This window comes from Zonotrichia leucophrys, unplaced genomic scaffold (genome assembly GCF_028769735.1).
Source record: "Zonotrichia leucophrys gambelii isolate GWCS_2022_RI unplaced genomic scaffold, RI_Zleu_2.0 Scaffold_196_90382, whole genome shotgun sequence".
Classification (NCBI taxonomy): domain Eukaryota; kingdom Metazoa; phylum Chordata; class Aves; order Passeriformes; family Passerellidae; genus Zonotrichia; species Zonotrichia leucophrys.
Genome location: NW_026992401.1, coordinates 10300 through 24163, shown reverse-complemented (window position 1 = coordinate 24163; position 13864 = coordinate 10300). Strand labels below are relative to the sequence as shown.

Below are 13864 nucleotides of genomic sequence, written 5' to 3'. Positions count from 1 at the left end.
GGGGAAAATTCGGGAAAATTTGGGGGGATTTGGGGGAAATTTGGGGAAATTTGGGCAATTTTGGTGCAATTTGGGGGTGTTTGGGGAAATTCGGGGGAATTCGGGGGAATTTGGGAAATTCGGGGAAATTCGGGGAAATTCGGGGAAATTTGGGAAATTCGGGGAAATTTGGGAAATTCGGGGAAATTTGGGGAAAAATCGGGAAAATTTGGGGAAATTTGAGGAAAATTTGGTGCAATTTGGGGGTGTTTGGGGAAATTTGGGGAAATTTGGTGGAATTCGGGGGAATTTGGGGAAAATTTGGGGAAATTTGGGGGAAATTCAGATAAATTTGGGGGGATTTGGGGAAATTTTGGGAATTTTGGTGCAATTTGGGGATGTTTGGGGGAAATTCTGATGAATTTGGGGAAATTTGGGGAAAATTTGGGCAAATTTGGTGGAATTTGGGGAAATTTGGGGGGATTTAGGGACATTTGGGGGAAATTTGGGAAAATTCGGGTAAATTTGAGGAAAATTTGGGGGAAATTCAGATAAATTTGGGGGGATTTGGGGAACATTTGGGGGGAATTTGGGAAAATTCAGGGGGATTTGGGGAAATTCGGGGAAATTTGGGGAAATTTGGTGGAAATTTGGGGGAACTTGGGGGAGTTTGGGGAAAATTCGGGGGTGTTTGGGGGGAATTTGGAGGGATTTGGGGAAATTTGGGGGAACTTGGGGCTGTTTGGGGGGAATTTGGAGGATTTGGGTAAATTTGGGGAAATTTAGGGGGAAATTGGTGGCACTGGGAGGGACATTTGGGGAAATTTGGGAGAAATTCGGGGAAATTTCGGGGTGTTTGGGGAAATTTGGGGGGAAATTTGGGAAAATTTGGGGGGATTTCGGGAAATTGGGGAAATTTGGGGGAAATTTAGGGGGAAATTCCCAATGACGTCACTGGTGACAATTCTGTGATGACGTCATTGGGCGTGGTTTTGGGATCGGTGACGTCACTGACCCCTCCCCTTTCCTTCCCCCCCTCCCAGAGATCAAGGTGGAGTACGTGCCCAAACAAGGTGAGGATGGGGGGACACCTGGGGACACCTGGGGACACCTGGAGGGACAGGGGACACCTGAGGGGACACCTGGGGACACCTGGGAAGGACAGAGAACACCTGGAAGGACACCTGGGGACACCTGGGGACACCTGGGGGGACAGGGGACACCTGAGGGGACACTTGTGGGGACAGGACACACCTGGAAGGACACCTGGGGACACCTGGGGACTTTGGGGACACCTGGGGACACCTGGAGGGACAGGGGACACCTGAGGGGACAGGGGACACCTGAGGGGACACCTGGGAAGGACAGAGGACACCTGGAAGGACACCTGGGGACACCTGGGGTGGGAGGGGACAACTGGAGGGACAGGGGACACCTGGAGGGACACCTGTGGGGACAGGGGACACCTGAGGGGACACCTGTGGGGACAAGGGACAACTGGGGTGACACCTGGGGACACCTGGGAAGGACAGGACACACCTGAGGGGAGACAGGACACACCTGAGAGGACACCTGTGGGGACAGGGGACACCTGGAAGGACAGGGGACACCTGAGGGGACACCTGGGGAGGACAGAGGTGGGAAGGGACACCTGTGGGGACACGTGGGGGATAGAGAGGACACCTGTGGGGACACCTGAGCACACCTGTGGGGAGAGGGGACACCTTGGGACACCTGGTGGGGACACCTGAGGGGACAAAGGACAACTGGGGTGACACCTGAGCACACCTGTGGGGACACCTGGGAAGGACAGGACACACCTGAGGGGACACCTGAGGGGACAGGAGACATCTGTGGGGACAGGGGACACTTGGGGGGACACCTGTGAGGACACCTGGGGTGGGATGGGACACCTGTGGGGACAGAGGACACCTGGGGGGACACCTGTGGGGACACCTGGCAGGGACAGGTGACACCTGAGCAGAGCTGTGAGGACACCTGGGGACACCTGGGGTGGGAGGGGACACCTGTGGGGACACCTGGCAGGGTCAGGTGACACCTGTGGGGACAGGAGACACCTGAGGAGACACTTGAGAGGACACGGGGGGCACCTGGGGGGACAGAGGACACACCTGGGGACACCTGAGGGGACACCTGGGGACACCTGAGAAAACACCTGACAGGGACAGGGGACACCTTCAGGGGCACCTGGGGGATACAGAGGACACCTGAGGGGACACCTGGGCACACCTGGTTACCCCTGGTCACACCTGAGGGGACACCTGGTCACACCTGGTCACACCTGAGGGGACAGAGGACACCTGAGGGGACACCTGGTCACACCTGGTTACCCCTGGTCACACCTGAGGGGACACCTGGTCACACCTGGTCACACCTGGTCACACCTGAGGTGTCATCGCCACCCTGTCCTCCCCCCAGAGCCCCCCAAGATCCACCTGGACTGCTCGGGCAAGGACACGGAGAACACCTTGGTGGTGGTGGCGGGAAACAAACTGCGCCTGGACGTGCCCATCTCAGGGGAACCCCTGCCCACGGTCACCTGGACCAAGGACGGGCAGGTGAGGGCACCTGTGACACCTGAGTGTCACCTGTGTGTGTCATTGGAGTTACCTGTGTGTCACCTGTGTGTGTCACTGTCACACCTGTGTGTCACCTGTGTGTCATTGGAGTTACCTGTGTTACCTGTGTGTGTCACTGTGCCCATCTCGGGGGAGCCCCTGCCCACGGTCACCTGGACCAAGGACGGGCAGGTGAGGGCACCTGGGTGTCACCTGAGTGTCACCTGTGTCACCTGTGTGTCACCTGTGTCACCTGAGTGTCATTGGAGTCACCTGTGTTACCTGTGTGTGTCACTGTCACACCTGTGTCACTGTGCCCATCTTGGGGGAGCCCCTGCCCACGGTCACCTGGACCAAGGACGGGCAGGTGAGGGCACCTGTGTGTCACCTGTGTCACCTATAACAGCTCTGTGTCATTGGAGTTACCTGTGTGTGTCACTGTCACACCTGTGTGTGTCACTGTGCCCATCTCGGGGGAACCCCTGCCCATGGTCACCTGGACCAAGGATGGGCAGGTGAGAACACCTGAGTGCCACCTGTGTTACCTGTGTGTCACCTGGGTGTCACCTGTGTTACCTGTGTGTCATTGGAGTTACCTGTGTGTGTCAATGTGTCACCTGTGTCACTGTGCCCATCTCGGGGGAGCCCCTGCCCACGGTCACCTGGACCAAGGACGGGCAGGTGAGGGCACCTGGGTGTCACCTGAGTGTCACCTGTGTCACCTGTGTGTCACCTGTGTGTCATTGGAGTTACCTGTGTGTGTCAATGTGTCACCTGTGAACCCCTGCCCACGGTCACCTGCACCAAGGACGGGCAGGTGAGGGCACCTGTGACACCTGAGTGTCACCTGTGTCACCTGTGTGTCACCTGAGTGTCACCTGAGTGTCACCTGTGTGTCACTGTGTGTCACCTCTGTGTCACCTCTGTGTCACCTGTGTCACTGTGCCCATCTCGGGGGAGCCCCTGCCCACGGTCACCTGCACCAAGGACGGGCAGGTGAGGGCACCTGTGTCACCTGTGTGTCACCTGAGTGTCACCTGAGTGTCACTGTGTTACCTGTGTTACATGTGTGTCATTGGAGTTACCTGAGTGTCACCTGAGTGTGTCACTGTGTTACCTGTGTGTGTCACTGTCACACCTGTGTCACCTGAGTGTCACCTGTGTGTCACCTGTCTCACCTGTCCATCTCACCTGTCCCATACATTTCCATCTCACCTGTCTCACCTGTCTGTGTCCCACCTGTCCCACCTGTGCAGGAGTTCTCGGCCAAGGAGGGCCGTGTCCGGCTCAAGGACAAGCACGAGCTGAGCAGCTCCTGTCTCACCTGTCCAACACCTGTCCATCTCACCTGTCCCATACATTTCCATCTCACCTGTCCATCTCACCTGTCCATCTCACCTGTCTGTGTCTCACCTGTCCCACCTGTGCAGGAGTTCTCGGCCAAGGAGGGCCGTGTCCAGCTCGAGGACAAGCACGAGCTGAGCAGCTCCTGTCCCACACCTGTCCCTGTGTCCCCACCTGTCCCACACCTGTCTCACCTGTCCATCTCACCTGTCCCACACCTGTCCCACACCTGTCCCACACATTTCCATCTCACCTGTCTGTGTCCCACCTGCAGGAGTTCTCGGCCAAGGAGGGGCGTGTCCAGCTCGAGGACAAGCACGAGCTGAGCAGCTCCTGTCCCACACCTGTCCCTGTGTCCCCACCTGTCCCACACCTGTCTCACCTGTCCCACCTGCAGGAGTTCTCGGCCAAGGAGGGCCGTGTCCGGCTCGAGGACAAGCACGAGCTGAGCAGTTTCGTCATCGAGAGCGCCGAGCGCGCCGACGAGGGGCGCTACGAGATCCGGGTGACCAACCCGGCCGGCGAGGACACGGCCGCCATCAACATCCGCGTCGTGGGTACGGGACACACCTGGGGACACCTGGGCACACCTGGGGACACCTGGGGACACCTGAGATACACCTGGGGGCACCTGGGGACACCTGGGGACACCTGGGGGCACCTGGGGACACCTGGGAACAATGGGGATACACCTGAGACACACCTGGGGGCACCTGGGGGCACCTGGGGGCACCTGGGAACACCTGGGGACACCTGGGCACACCTGGGAACAATGGGGACACACCTGGGCACACTTGGGCACACCTGGGGATGCACCTGAGCACACCTGGGAACAATGGAGCTACACCTGGGGACACACCTGGGGACACACCTGGGCACACCTGGGGACACACCTGGGCACACCTGGGCACACCTGGGTACACCTGGGCACACAGGTAACCTCACCTGGGCACACAGGTAACCTCACCTGTCCCCGCAGATGTCCCTGACCCGCCCGAGGCCGTTCGCGTCACCCAGGTGGGCGAGGACTGGGCCGTGCTGGTCTGGGAGCCGCCCAAGTTCGATGGCGGGCAGCCGGTCACAGGTGAGAGACACACCTGGGTGGGCACACCTGGGGGGCACACCTGGGGACACACCTGGCATCTGGATGGGCACCTGGTGTCCCCTGTCCTTCCCCACACCTGTGTGGGCTCTGTGTGTCCTTCACACCTGTCCCTTACCTGTCCTACCTATCCCTCACCTGTCACACCTGTCCCCACACACACCTGTCCCTCATCTGTTGTCATCTGTCCTCACCTGTGTCTCACCTGTCCTCACCTGCCTCCCATCTGGCACCTGGATGGGCACCTGGGTGTCCCCTCCTCATCCCCACACCTGTGTGGGCTCTGTCCGTGTGTCCTCACCTGTCCCTCACTTCTGTCCCACCTGTCCCAGGTTACCTGGTGGAGAGGAAGAAGAAGGGCTCCCACCGGTGGATGAAGCTCAATTTCTGTCCCTCACCTGTCTCACCTGTCTCTCACCTGTGTCTTACTTTTGTCACCTGTCCCTCACCTGTCCCTCACCTGTTTAGGTTACCTGGTGGAGAGGAAGAAGAAGGGCTCCCATTGATGGATGAAGGGGATTTAGGGCTCCTGTGTCTCACCTGTCCCTCACACACCTGTCCCTTACCTGTCCCAGGTTACCTGGTGGAGAGGAAGAAGAAGGGGTCGCACTGGTGGATGAAGGGGATTTAGGGCTCCCATCGATGGATATCTCACCTGTCCCTCACCTGTCTCACCTGTGTCTCACCTTTGTCACCTGTCCTTCATTTGTGTCTCACCTGTGTCTCACCTGTCCCAGGTTACCTGGTGGAGAGGAAGAAGAAGGGCTCCCACCGGTGGATGAAGGGGATTTAGGTCTCCCATCGATGGATATCTCACCTGTCTCACCTGTTTAGGTTACCTGGTGGAGAGGAAGAAGAAGGGCTCCCATCGGTGGATGAAGCTCAATTTCTGTCCTTTACCTGTCTCACCTGTCTCACCTGTCCCAGGTTACCTGGTGGAGAGGAAGAAGAAGGGCTCCCACCGCTGGATGAAGCTCAATTTCGAGGTGCTGCCCGCGCTCACCTTCGAGTCCACGCGCATGATCGAGGGCGTGCTCTACGAGATGAGGGTCTTCGCCGTCAACGCCATCGGGGTCTCGGCCCCCAGCCTCAACACCCCCCCCTTCATGCCCATCGGTGGGTGGGGGTCCTGGGGGGGTTTGGGTAGAATTTGGGGGGATTTGGGCAAAATTTGGGGGGATTTGAGGAGGATCTAGGTGAGATTTGAGGCATTTTAGGGGGTCTTGGAGGGGATTTGAGGAAGATTTGGGGGTCTGGGATTGGGTCTGGGGGTGTTTCAGGGGCATTTGGGGGTCCTGGATTGGGTCTGGGGGCTCCCAGAGGGGCTTTGGGGGTCCTGGATGAGATTTAGGGAGATTTGGGTGAGATTTGAGGCATTTTAGGGGGTCCTTGAGGGGATTTGGGGGAGAATTTGGAGGGTCCCAGATGGGATTTGAGGGGTCCTGGATTGGGTCTGGGGGTGTTTCAGGGGCATTTGGGGGTCCTGGATTGGGTCTGGGGGCTCCCAGCAGGATTTGGGGGTTTCTAGAGAGGATTTGGGGAGGATTTGGGGGGTCCCAGAGGGGTCTGGGGGCGCTCTACGAGATGAGGGTCTTTGCTGTCAACGCCATCGGGGTCTCGGCCCCCAGCCTCAACACCCCCCCCTTCATGCCCATCGGTGGGTGGGGGTCTCAGCGGGGTTTGGGCAAAATCTGGGGGGGTTTGGTAAAATTTGGGGCGTTTTAGGGGGTCCTGGAGGGGATTTGAGGGGAGATTTCAGCAGGATTTGGGTGAGTTTGGAGGGGATTTGGGGGGTCCTAGAGGGGATTTGAGGAGGATTTGGGGGTCCTGGATTGGGTCTGGGGGCTCCCAGGGGGATTTGGGGGGTTCTGGAGGGGATTTGGGGGAGATTTTTGGGGTCATTTTTGGGATGATTTTGAGGTGATTTTTGGGATGATTTTTGGTGGTTTTGGGACTGATTTTGGGCTGATTTTTGGGGTATTTTGGGCTGCTTTTTGTCTGATTTGGGGCTGATTTTGTGCTGATTTTTTTGGCTGATTCTGGGCTGATTTTTGTGCTGATTTTGTGCTAATTTTTGGGCTGATTTTGGGGTATTTTTGGGGTGATTTTGGTGTGATTTTAGGCTGATTTTGGGGTGGTTTTCATGTGATTTTGAGGCGATTCTGGGGGGATTTTTGTGTGATTTTGAGCTGATTTTAGGCTGAATTTGAAATGGTTTTGGGGGTGATTTGGGGCTGATTTTGTGCTGATTTTTGTGATGATTTTAGTGTGATTTTGGGGGTATTTTTGGGCTGATTTTTGAGCAGATTTTGTGCTGATTTTTGGCTGATTCCGTGCTGATTTTTGGGATGATTCTGAGAAGATTTTGTGCTAATTTCTGGGCTGATTTTGTGCTAATTTTTGTGCTAATTTTTGGGGTGATTTGGGGTGATTTTGGGGGTATTTTTGGGGTGATTTTAGGCTGATTTTGGGGTGGTTTTCATGTGATTTTGAGGCGATTCTGGGGTGATTTTTGGGCTGCTTTTTATCTGATTTGGGGCTGATTTTTGTGCTGATTTTTTTGGCTGATTCTGGGCTGATTTTTGTGCTGATTTTGTGCTAATTTTTGGGGTGATTTGTGGTGATTTTTGGGGTATTGTTGGGGTGATTTTGGTGTTTTTTTAGGCTGATTATGGGGTGGTTTTCATGTGATTTTGAGGCGATTCTGGGGTGTTTTTTGGGCTGCTTTTTGTCTGATTTGGGGCTGATTTTGCGCTGATTTTTGCCCTGATTTTGGGCTGATTTTTGTGCTGACTTTTGGGGTGATTTGTGCTGGTTTTGGGGTTCCCCGCAGCCCCCACCAGCGAGCCCACTCACCTGACGCTGGAGGACGTCACCGACACCACGGCCACGCTCAAGTGGCGCCCGCCCGAGCGCCTGGGGGCCGGGGGCATCGACGGCTACCTGGTGGAGTGGTGCCGAGAGGGGGGTGAGTGCGCACCCCGAAACTCGGGGGCACCCCAAAACCTCGGGGGAGATCCCAAAAGTTTGGGGCGAGATCACGAAACTTCGGGGGAGATCCCAAAAGTTTGTGGGAATCGATGAAATTTGGGAGGGAACTGAGGGTGGATTGGTGAGGGGAGGGGGGCACCCCAAAATTTGGGGGACCCCAAAACCTCGGGGGGCACCCCAAAACCTCGGGGGAGATCCCAAAAGTTTGGGGCGAGATCACAAAAATTCGAGGGAGATCCCAAAAGTTTGTGGGAATCGATGAAATTTGGGGGGCATCGAGTGGTACCTGGTGGAATGATGAGGGGAGGGGATGAGTGGGGCACCCCGAAACTCGGGGGGACCCCCAAAAATTTGGGGTGGAATCCCAGAACTTCGGGGGAGATCCCAAAAATTTGGGGGAATCCCTGAAATTTGGAGCAACTCGAAGTTTGTGGGAATCGACAAAATTTGGGAGGGAATTGAGGGTGGAGTGGTGGATTGGTGAGGGGAGGGGGGCACCCCAAAATTTGGGGGACCCCAAAACCTCCGGGGGCACCCCAAAACTTCGGGGGAGATCCCAAAAGTTTGGGGTGAGATCACAAAAATTCGAGGGAGATCCCAAAAGTTTGGGGCGAGATCACGAAACTTCGGGGGAGATCCCAAAAGTTTGTGGGAATCGATGAAATTTGGGGGGCATCGAGTGGTACCTGGTGGAATGATGAGGGGAGGGGATGAGTGGGGCACCCCGAAACTCGGGGGGCACCCCAAAAATTTGGGGTGGAATCCCAAAACTTCAGGGGAATCCTTGAAATTGGAGGAGATCCCAAAATTTTGTGAAATTTGGGAGAGAATTGAGGGGTACCCGGGGGAGTGGTGAGGGGAGGGAGGCACCTCAAAATTTGGTGGGAGCCCAAAATTGAGAGGGACCCTAAAATTTCGGGAAGGACCCCAAAATTTTTGGGGTGGAATCCTAAAACTTCATGAGAAATCCCTGAAATTGGGGGAGATCCCAAAATTGAGGGGAGCCCAAAATTTGGGGATGGAGCCCAAAATAAGCCCTTCCCCAGCCCCATAACCCCCCAAAATCTGATACCCACCAACCCCATAACCCCCCAAAATCTGATACCCACCAACCCCATAACCCCCCAAATTTCCCTTTTCCCCCCAGACACAAACTGGACCCCACGAATACAGAGCTGGTGGAGACCCCAGCCCCAAAACCCCCCAAAACCCAATACCCCCAACCCCATAATCTCTTCCCCAAAATAACCCCCCAAAATCCAAAACCCACCAAGCCCATAACCCCCAAATCTGATACCCCCCACCCCATAACCCTCCCCAACCCATAACCCCCCCAATTTCTGCCCCCCAGACACGGCCTGGACCCCCGCAAACACGGAGCTGGTGGAGACCCCAGCCCCAAAACCCCCCAAATTCGGAGCCTTCCAGCCCCCTTCCCAACCCCATAACCCCCCAAAATCAAACACCCCCGACCCCATAATCTCTTCCCCGGCCCCAGAACCCCCCAAAATTTGCTACCCCCCAACCCCATAACCCCCCCAATTTCTGTCCCCCATACACGACCTGGATCCCCGCGACCATGGAGCTGGTGGAGACCCCAGCCCCAAAACCCCGTCCCTGACCCCCAAAATCCGATACCCCCCGACACCCCATAACCCCCCAAATTTCCCTTTTTCCCCCCAGACACCACCTGGACCCCCGCAAACACGGAGCTGGTGGAGACCCCAGCCCCATAACCCCAATTTCTCCCCCCATAACCCCAATTTCTCCCCCAGACACCAACTGGACCCCCGCCAACACGGAGCTGGTGGAGCGCTGCGGGCTCACGGTGCGCGGTTTGCCCACCGGGGAGAAGCTGCTGTTCCGCGTGGTCGGCGTCAACATCGCGGGCCGCAGCCCCCCGGCCACCATGGCCCAGCCCGTCACCATCCGCGAGATCGTCGGTGCGTCCGGGGGCGCCCCGGAATCGGGGAGAGCACCCCGAAATTTGGGGGGGAGGAGGAGATTGGGGGGAGAAAGAAATTGGGGGGGAAATCCCGAAATTAGGGGGGGGATCCATAAAGGAAAGAGGGGACCCCGAAATTAGGGGGGAACGAAGTCAGGGGGGCGCCCCGGAATCGGGGAGAGCACCCCGAAATTTGGGGGGGAGGCAGAGATTGGGGGGAGAAATAAATTGGGGGGGAAATCCTGAAATTAGGGGGGGAAAATCCCAAAATCAGGGGGGATCCATAAGGGAACTTCGAGGGAGCCATAAAGGAAAGGGGGGACCCCGAAATTAGGGGGGAACCGAAGTCAGGGGGCGCCCCGGAATCGGGGGGGAGCACCCCGGAATTTGGGGGGGGAGCCAGGAATTGGGGGGGAGGCTGAAATTGGGGGGAAGTCACAAAATTAGGGGGGAAAATCTCAAAATTGAGGGGGGATCCATAAAGGAAAGGGGAGACCCCGAAATCAGGAGGGACCCCAAAATCAGGGGGGAATTCTTAAGGCAACGGGGGATGCCTAAAGGAAAAGGGGGGGACCCCGAAATCAGGGGGGGGGAATCCCGAAATCAGGGGGGATCCATAAAGGAAAGGGGGGTGTCCCGAAATCGGGGGGGGGGGGGCTGAAATTTGGGGGCACCCCGAAATTTGGGGGGACCCCCCCGAAATTTGGGGGGTAGTCAGGAATTGAGGGGACCCTGAAATTGGGGGAGAAAATCCCGAAATCGGGGGGGAAATCCCGAAATTAGGGGGGATTCATAAGGGAAATTAAGGGGATCCAAAAAAGGGGGATCCATAAGGAAAAGAGGGGACCCCGAAATTTAGGGGGAGCACCCCGAAATCGGGGGGGGAGGCAGGGATTGGGGGGAATCAGGAAATTGGGGGGGGCCCCCGAAATTAGGTGGGGACCCCAAAATCAGGGGGGAATCCTTAAGGCAAAGGGGGATCCATAAAGGAAAGAGAGGACCCCGAAATTTGGGGGGAGCCCAAAAACAGAAGTGGGGGAACCCAAAATTGGGGAGGGACCCCAAAAATTGGGAGTGACCCTAAGATTGGGGAGAAAGGCTAAATATGAGGAGGGACCCTAAAAATGGTGAAGGACCCCAAAAATGGGGAAGGACCCCAAAAACGGAGCTGAAACTTAGGGGAGAAGAACCTGAAGGAATTAGGGGGGAATTGATGGGTAAGCAGGGACCCCGAAATCGGGGGGGGACCCCAAAATTTGGGGGTTCTGCCCCATAAATCCCCCCCTAAACATTGTCCAACCCCCCCCAGAGCGCCCCAAAATCCGGCTGCCCCGGCACCTGCGGCAGACGTACGTGAGGAAGGTGGGGGAGCAGGTGAACCTGGTGATCCCCTTCCAGGTGAGAGGGGCACCCCAAAACCTGGGGAACCTGGCCTGGGCAGTTATTGGGGTCACTCGGCCCCATGGATTTATTGGGGTCACTCTGCCCCATAGGGATTTATTGGGGTCACTCGGCCCCAGGGATTTATTGGGGTCACTCTGCCCCATGGATTTATTGGGGTCACTCAGCCCCATTGGGATTTATTGGGGTTCACTCGCCCCAGGGTTATTGGGGTCACTCTGCCCCATAGGGATTTATTGGGGTCACTCGCCCTATGGTTTTTATGGGGTACTCGCCCTATGGGTTTTTTGGGGTCACTCGCCCATGGATTTTTTGGTACTCAGCCCCATGGGGATTTTTTTTGGGGCCCAATCAGCCCGATGGATTTATTGGGGTCACTCTGCCCCATAGGGATTTATTGGGGTCACTCGGCCCCATGGATTTATGGGGATAACTCAACCCCATAGGGACACCTCAGCCCCACAACCCCGCTGCCCCCTAGGGACAACCCCCCAACCCCCACAAGCCCATAGGGAAAAACTAGCCCCACAGATCCCTAGGGACACCTCAACCCAAACCCCATAGGGGAATAACCTGAAACCCCAAAACCCCAACCCCCCATAGCGACACCACAACCCCACAACCCCACAGATCCCATAGGGACCAACTCCCCCACAACCAAGGAACCACAACCCCCACAGCCCCACACCCATGGGGGAAAACCAACCCCCACAGTTTTCCATAGGGACAACTCAACCCCACAGCCCCATAGGGACACTTCAACCCCACCCAGATCCCATTGGGAAATGAACCCCACAAACCCACAGCCCCATAAGGAATAACCCCCACCCCCACAAATCCAAGGGGAAGGAACCCCCCCCGGGAACAAAAGGGGGGCCCCCCCGGGCGGAAAAAAAAAAAAAAAAAAAAAAAAAAAAAAAAAAAAAAAAAAAAAAAACCCCCCCCACCCCCCCCCCCCCCCCCCCCCCCCCCCCCCGGAAGGGGTACTGGGAATCGGGGAAGGACCCCGGGGGAGTGATGGGAGGGACGTGTTGGGGCCGGGGGACTGGGCGTAGGCTAGGTGGCATCGAGGGCATGGAGGACACGGCCGAGATGCGCCTGCGCATCGTCGGTAACTGGGAGCACTGGGAGCGACTGGGAACACTGGGATTGGGAACTGGGAGTGATGGGAGGGACTGGGATTGGGAACTGGGGGCACTGGGAGCACTGGGAGTGACTGGAGGGACGGGGGATGGGAAAACTGGGAGCAGGGTGGCGCTGGGACTGGGAAACTGGGAGGATTGGGACAAACCGGAACACTGGGAGGACTGGGATATGGGATTGGGAACTGGGAGTGATGGGAGTGACTGGGATTGGGAACTGGGAGCACTGGGAGCGACCGGGAACACTGGGAGTGACTGGGAGTGATGGCATTGGGAACTGGGAGTGACTGGGATCACTGGGATTGGGAACGGGCGGGAAAATGGGGATGGGAGTGATGGGGTTGGGAACTGGGGCACTGGGGGATGGGAATGGGAGGGGCTGGGAGGGAACGGGGGAACGGTGGGAGAGGCAATGGGGGACATGGGGGAACCAGAGATGGGCACTGGGATTGGGAACTGGGAGCACTGGGATGTTTCAGAATGGGTTTGGGGCGGTTTTTGAGGGATTTTTGGGGGATTTTTGGGACGATTTTGGAGATTTTTGGGTGCCGTTTTCTGGGAAGGTTTCAGGGCAGTTTTAAGGGGGATTTTTGGGGTGGGTTTTGGGGGATTTGGGGGATTTTGGGGCAGTTCTTAGGTGTTTTTGAGGTATTTTGGGTGCTATTTCCCAAAGAGGTTTCAGGGCAGTTTTGGGGTATTTTTGGGGGGGTTTTGGGGGTATTTTGTGAGATTATTTTGGGGTGTTTTGAGGTATTTTGGGTGCTATTTCCCAAGGAGGTTCCAGGGCAGTTTCGGGGTGGTTTTGGGGGTATTTTTGGGGTGTTTCTGGGCTATTTTTGGGGTGTTTCTGGGCTATTTTTGGGGTGTCCCTGATCCGATCCCCCTCTCCAGAGAAGCCCGGCCCCCCCAAGAACGTGCAGGTGAAGGAGGTTTGGGGGTTCAACGCCCTGGTGGAGTGGGAGCCCCCCGAGGACGACGGCAACGCCGAGATCACCGGGTACACCATCATGAAGGCCGACAAGAGAACCATGGTGAGGGGGCAGCGCCCCGAAATCTGCCCAGAGGAACCCCAAAATACTCAGTGGAACCCTAAAATATTCAGTGAAACCCCAAAATATTCAGTGGAACCCCAAAATATTCAGTGAAACCCCAAATATTAATGAACCCCAAAATATCAATTGGAACCCCAAAATTTCCCATGAACCCAAAAAAGTCAATGGAAATCCCAAAATTCTCAATGGAACCCCAAAATACTCAATGGAACCCTAAAATTCTCAATGGAACCCTAAAATATTCTGTGAAACCCCAAAATACTCAATGGAACCCCAAAATTCCCAATGGAAACCCCAAAATTCTCAATGGAACACTAAAATATTCAATG

The 13864-nt window shown here is 56.3% G+C and overlaps 1 protein-coding gene across 1 annotated transcript in view; it reads left to right on the top strand.

Moving 5' to 3' along the window:
• MYBPC2 (myosin binding protein C2) overlaps positions 1 to 13514 on the top strand; it is a gene marked incomplete at its 3' end in the record, with an annotated part of 48962 nt that extends 35448 nt beyond the window's left edge. Inside the window, exons 17-26 of the mRNA XM_064738136.1 lie at positions 1023 to 1052; positions 2419 to 2558; positions 4300 to 4459; positions 4882 to 4986; positions 5932 to 6120; positions 7838 to 7972; positions 9771 to 9938; positions 11250 to 11338; positions 12323 to 12452; positions 13375 to 13514. Coding sequence (XP_064594206.1) covers positions 1023 to 1052; positions 2419 to 2558; positions 4300 to 4459; positions 4882 to 4986; positions 5932 to 6120; positions 7838 to 7972; positions 9771 to 9938; positions 11250 to 11338; positions 12323 to 12452; positions 13375 to 13514 — 1286 coding nt within the window. The remainder of the gene's footprint in view (positions 1 to 1022; positions 1053 to 2418; positions 2559 to 4299; positions 4460 to 4881; positions 4987 to 5931; positions 6121 to 7837; positions 7973 to 9770; positions 9939 to 11249; positions 11339 to 12322; positions 12453 to 13374) is intronic.
• Positions 13515 to 13864: the final 350 nt, after the last annotated feature.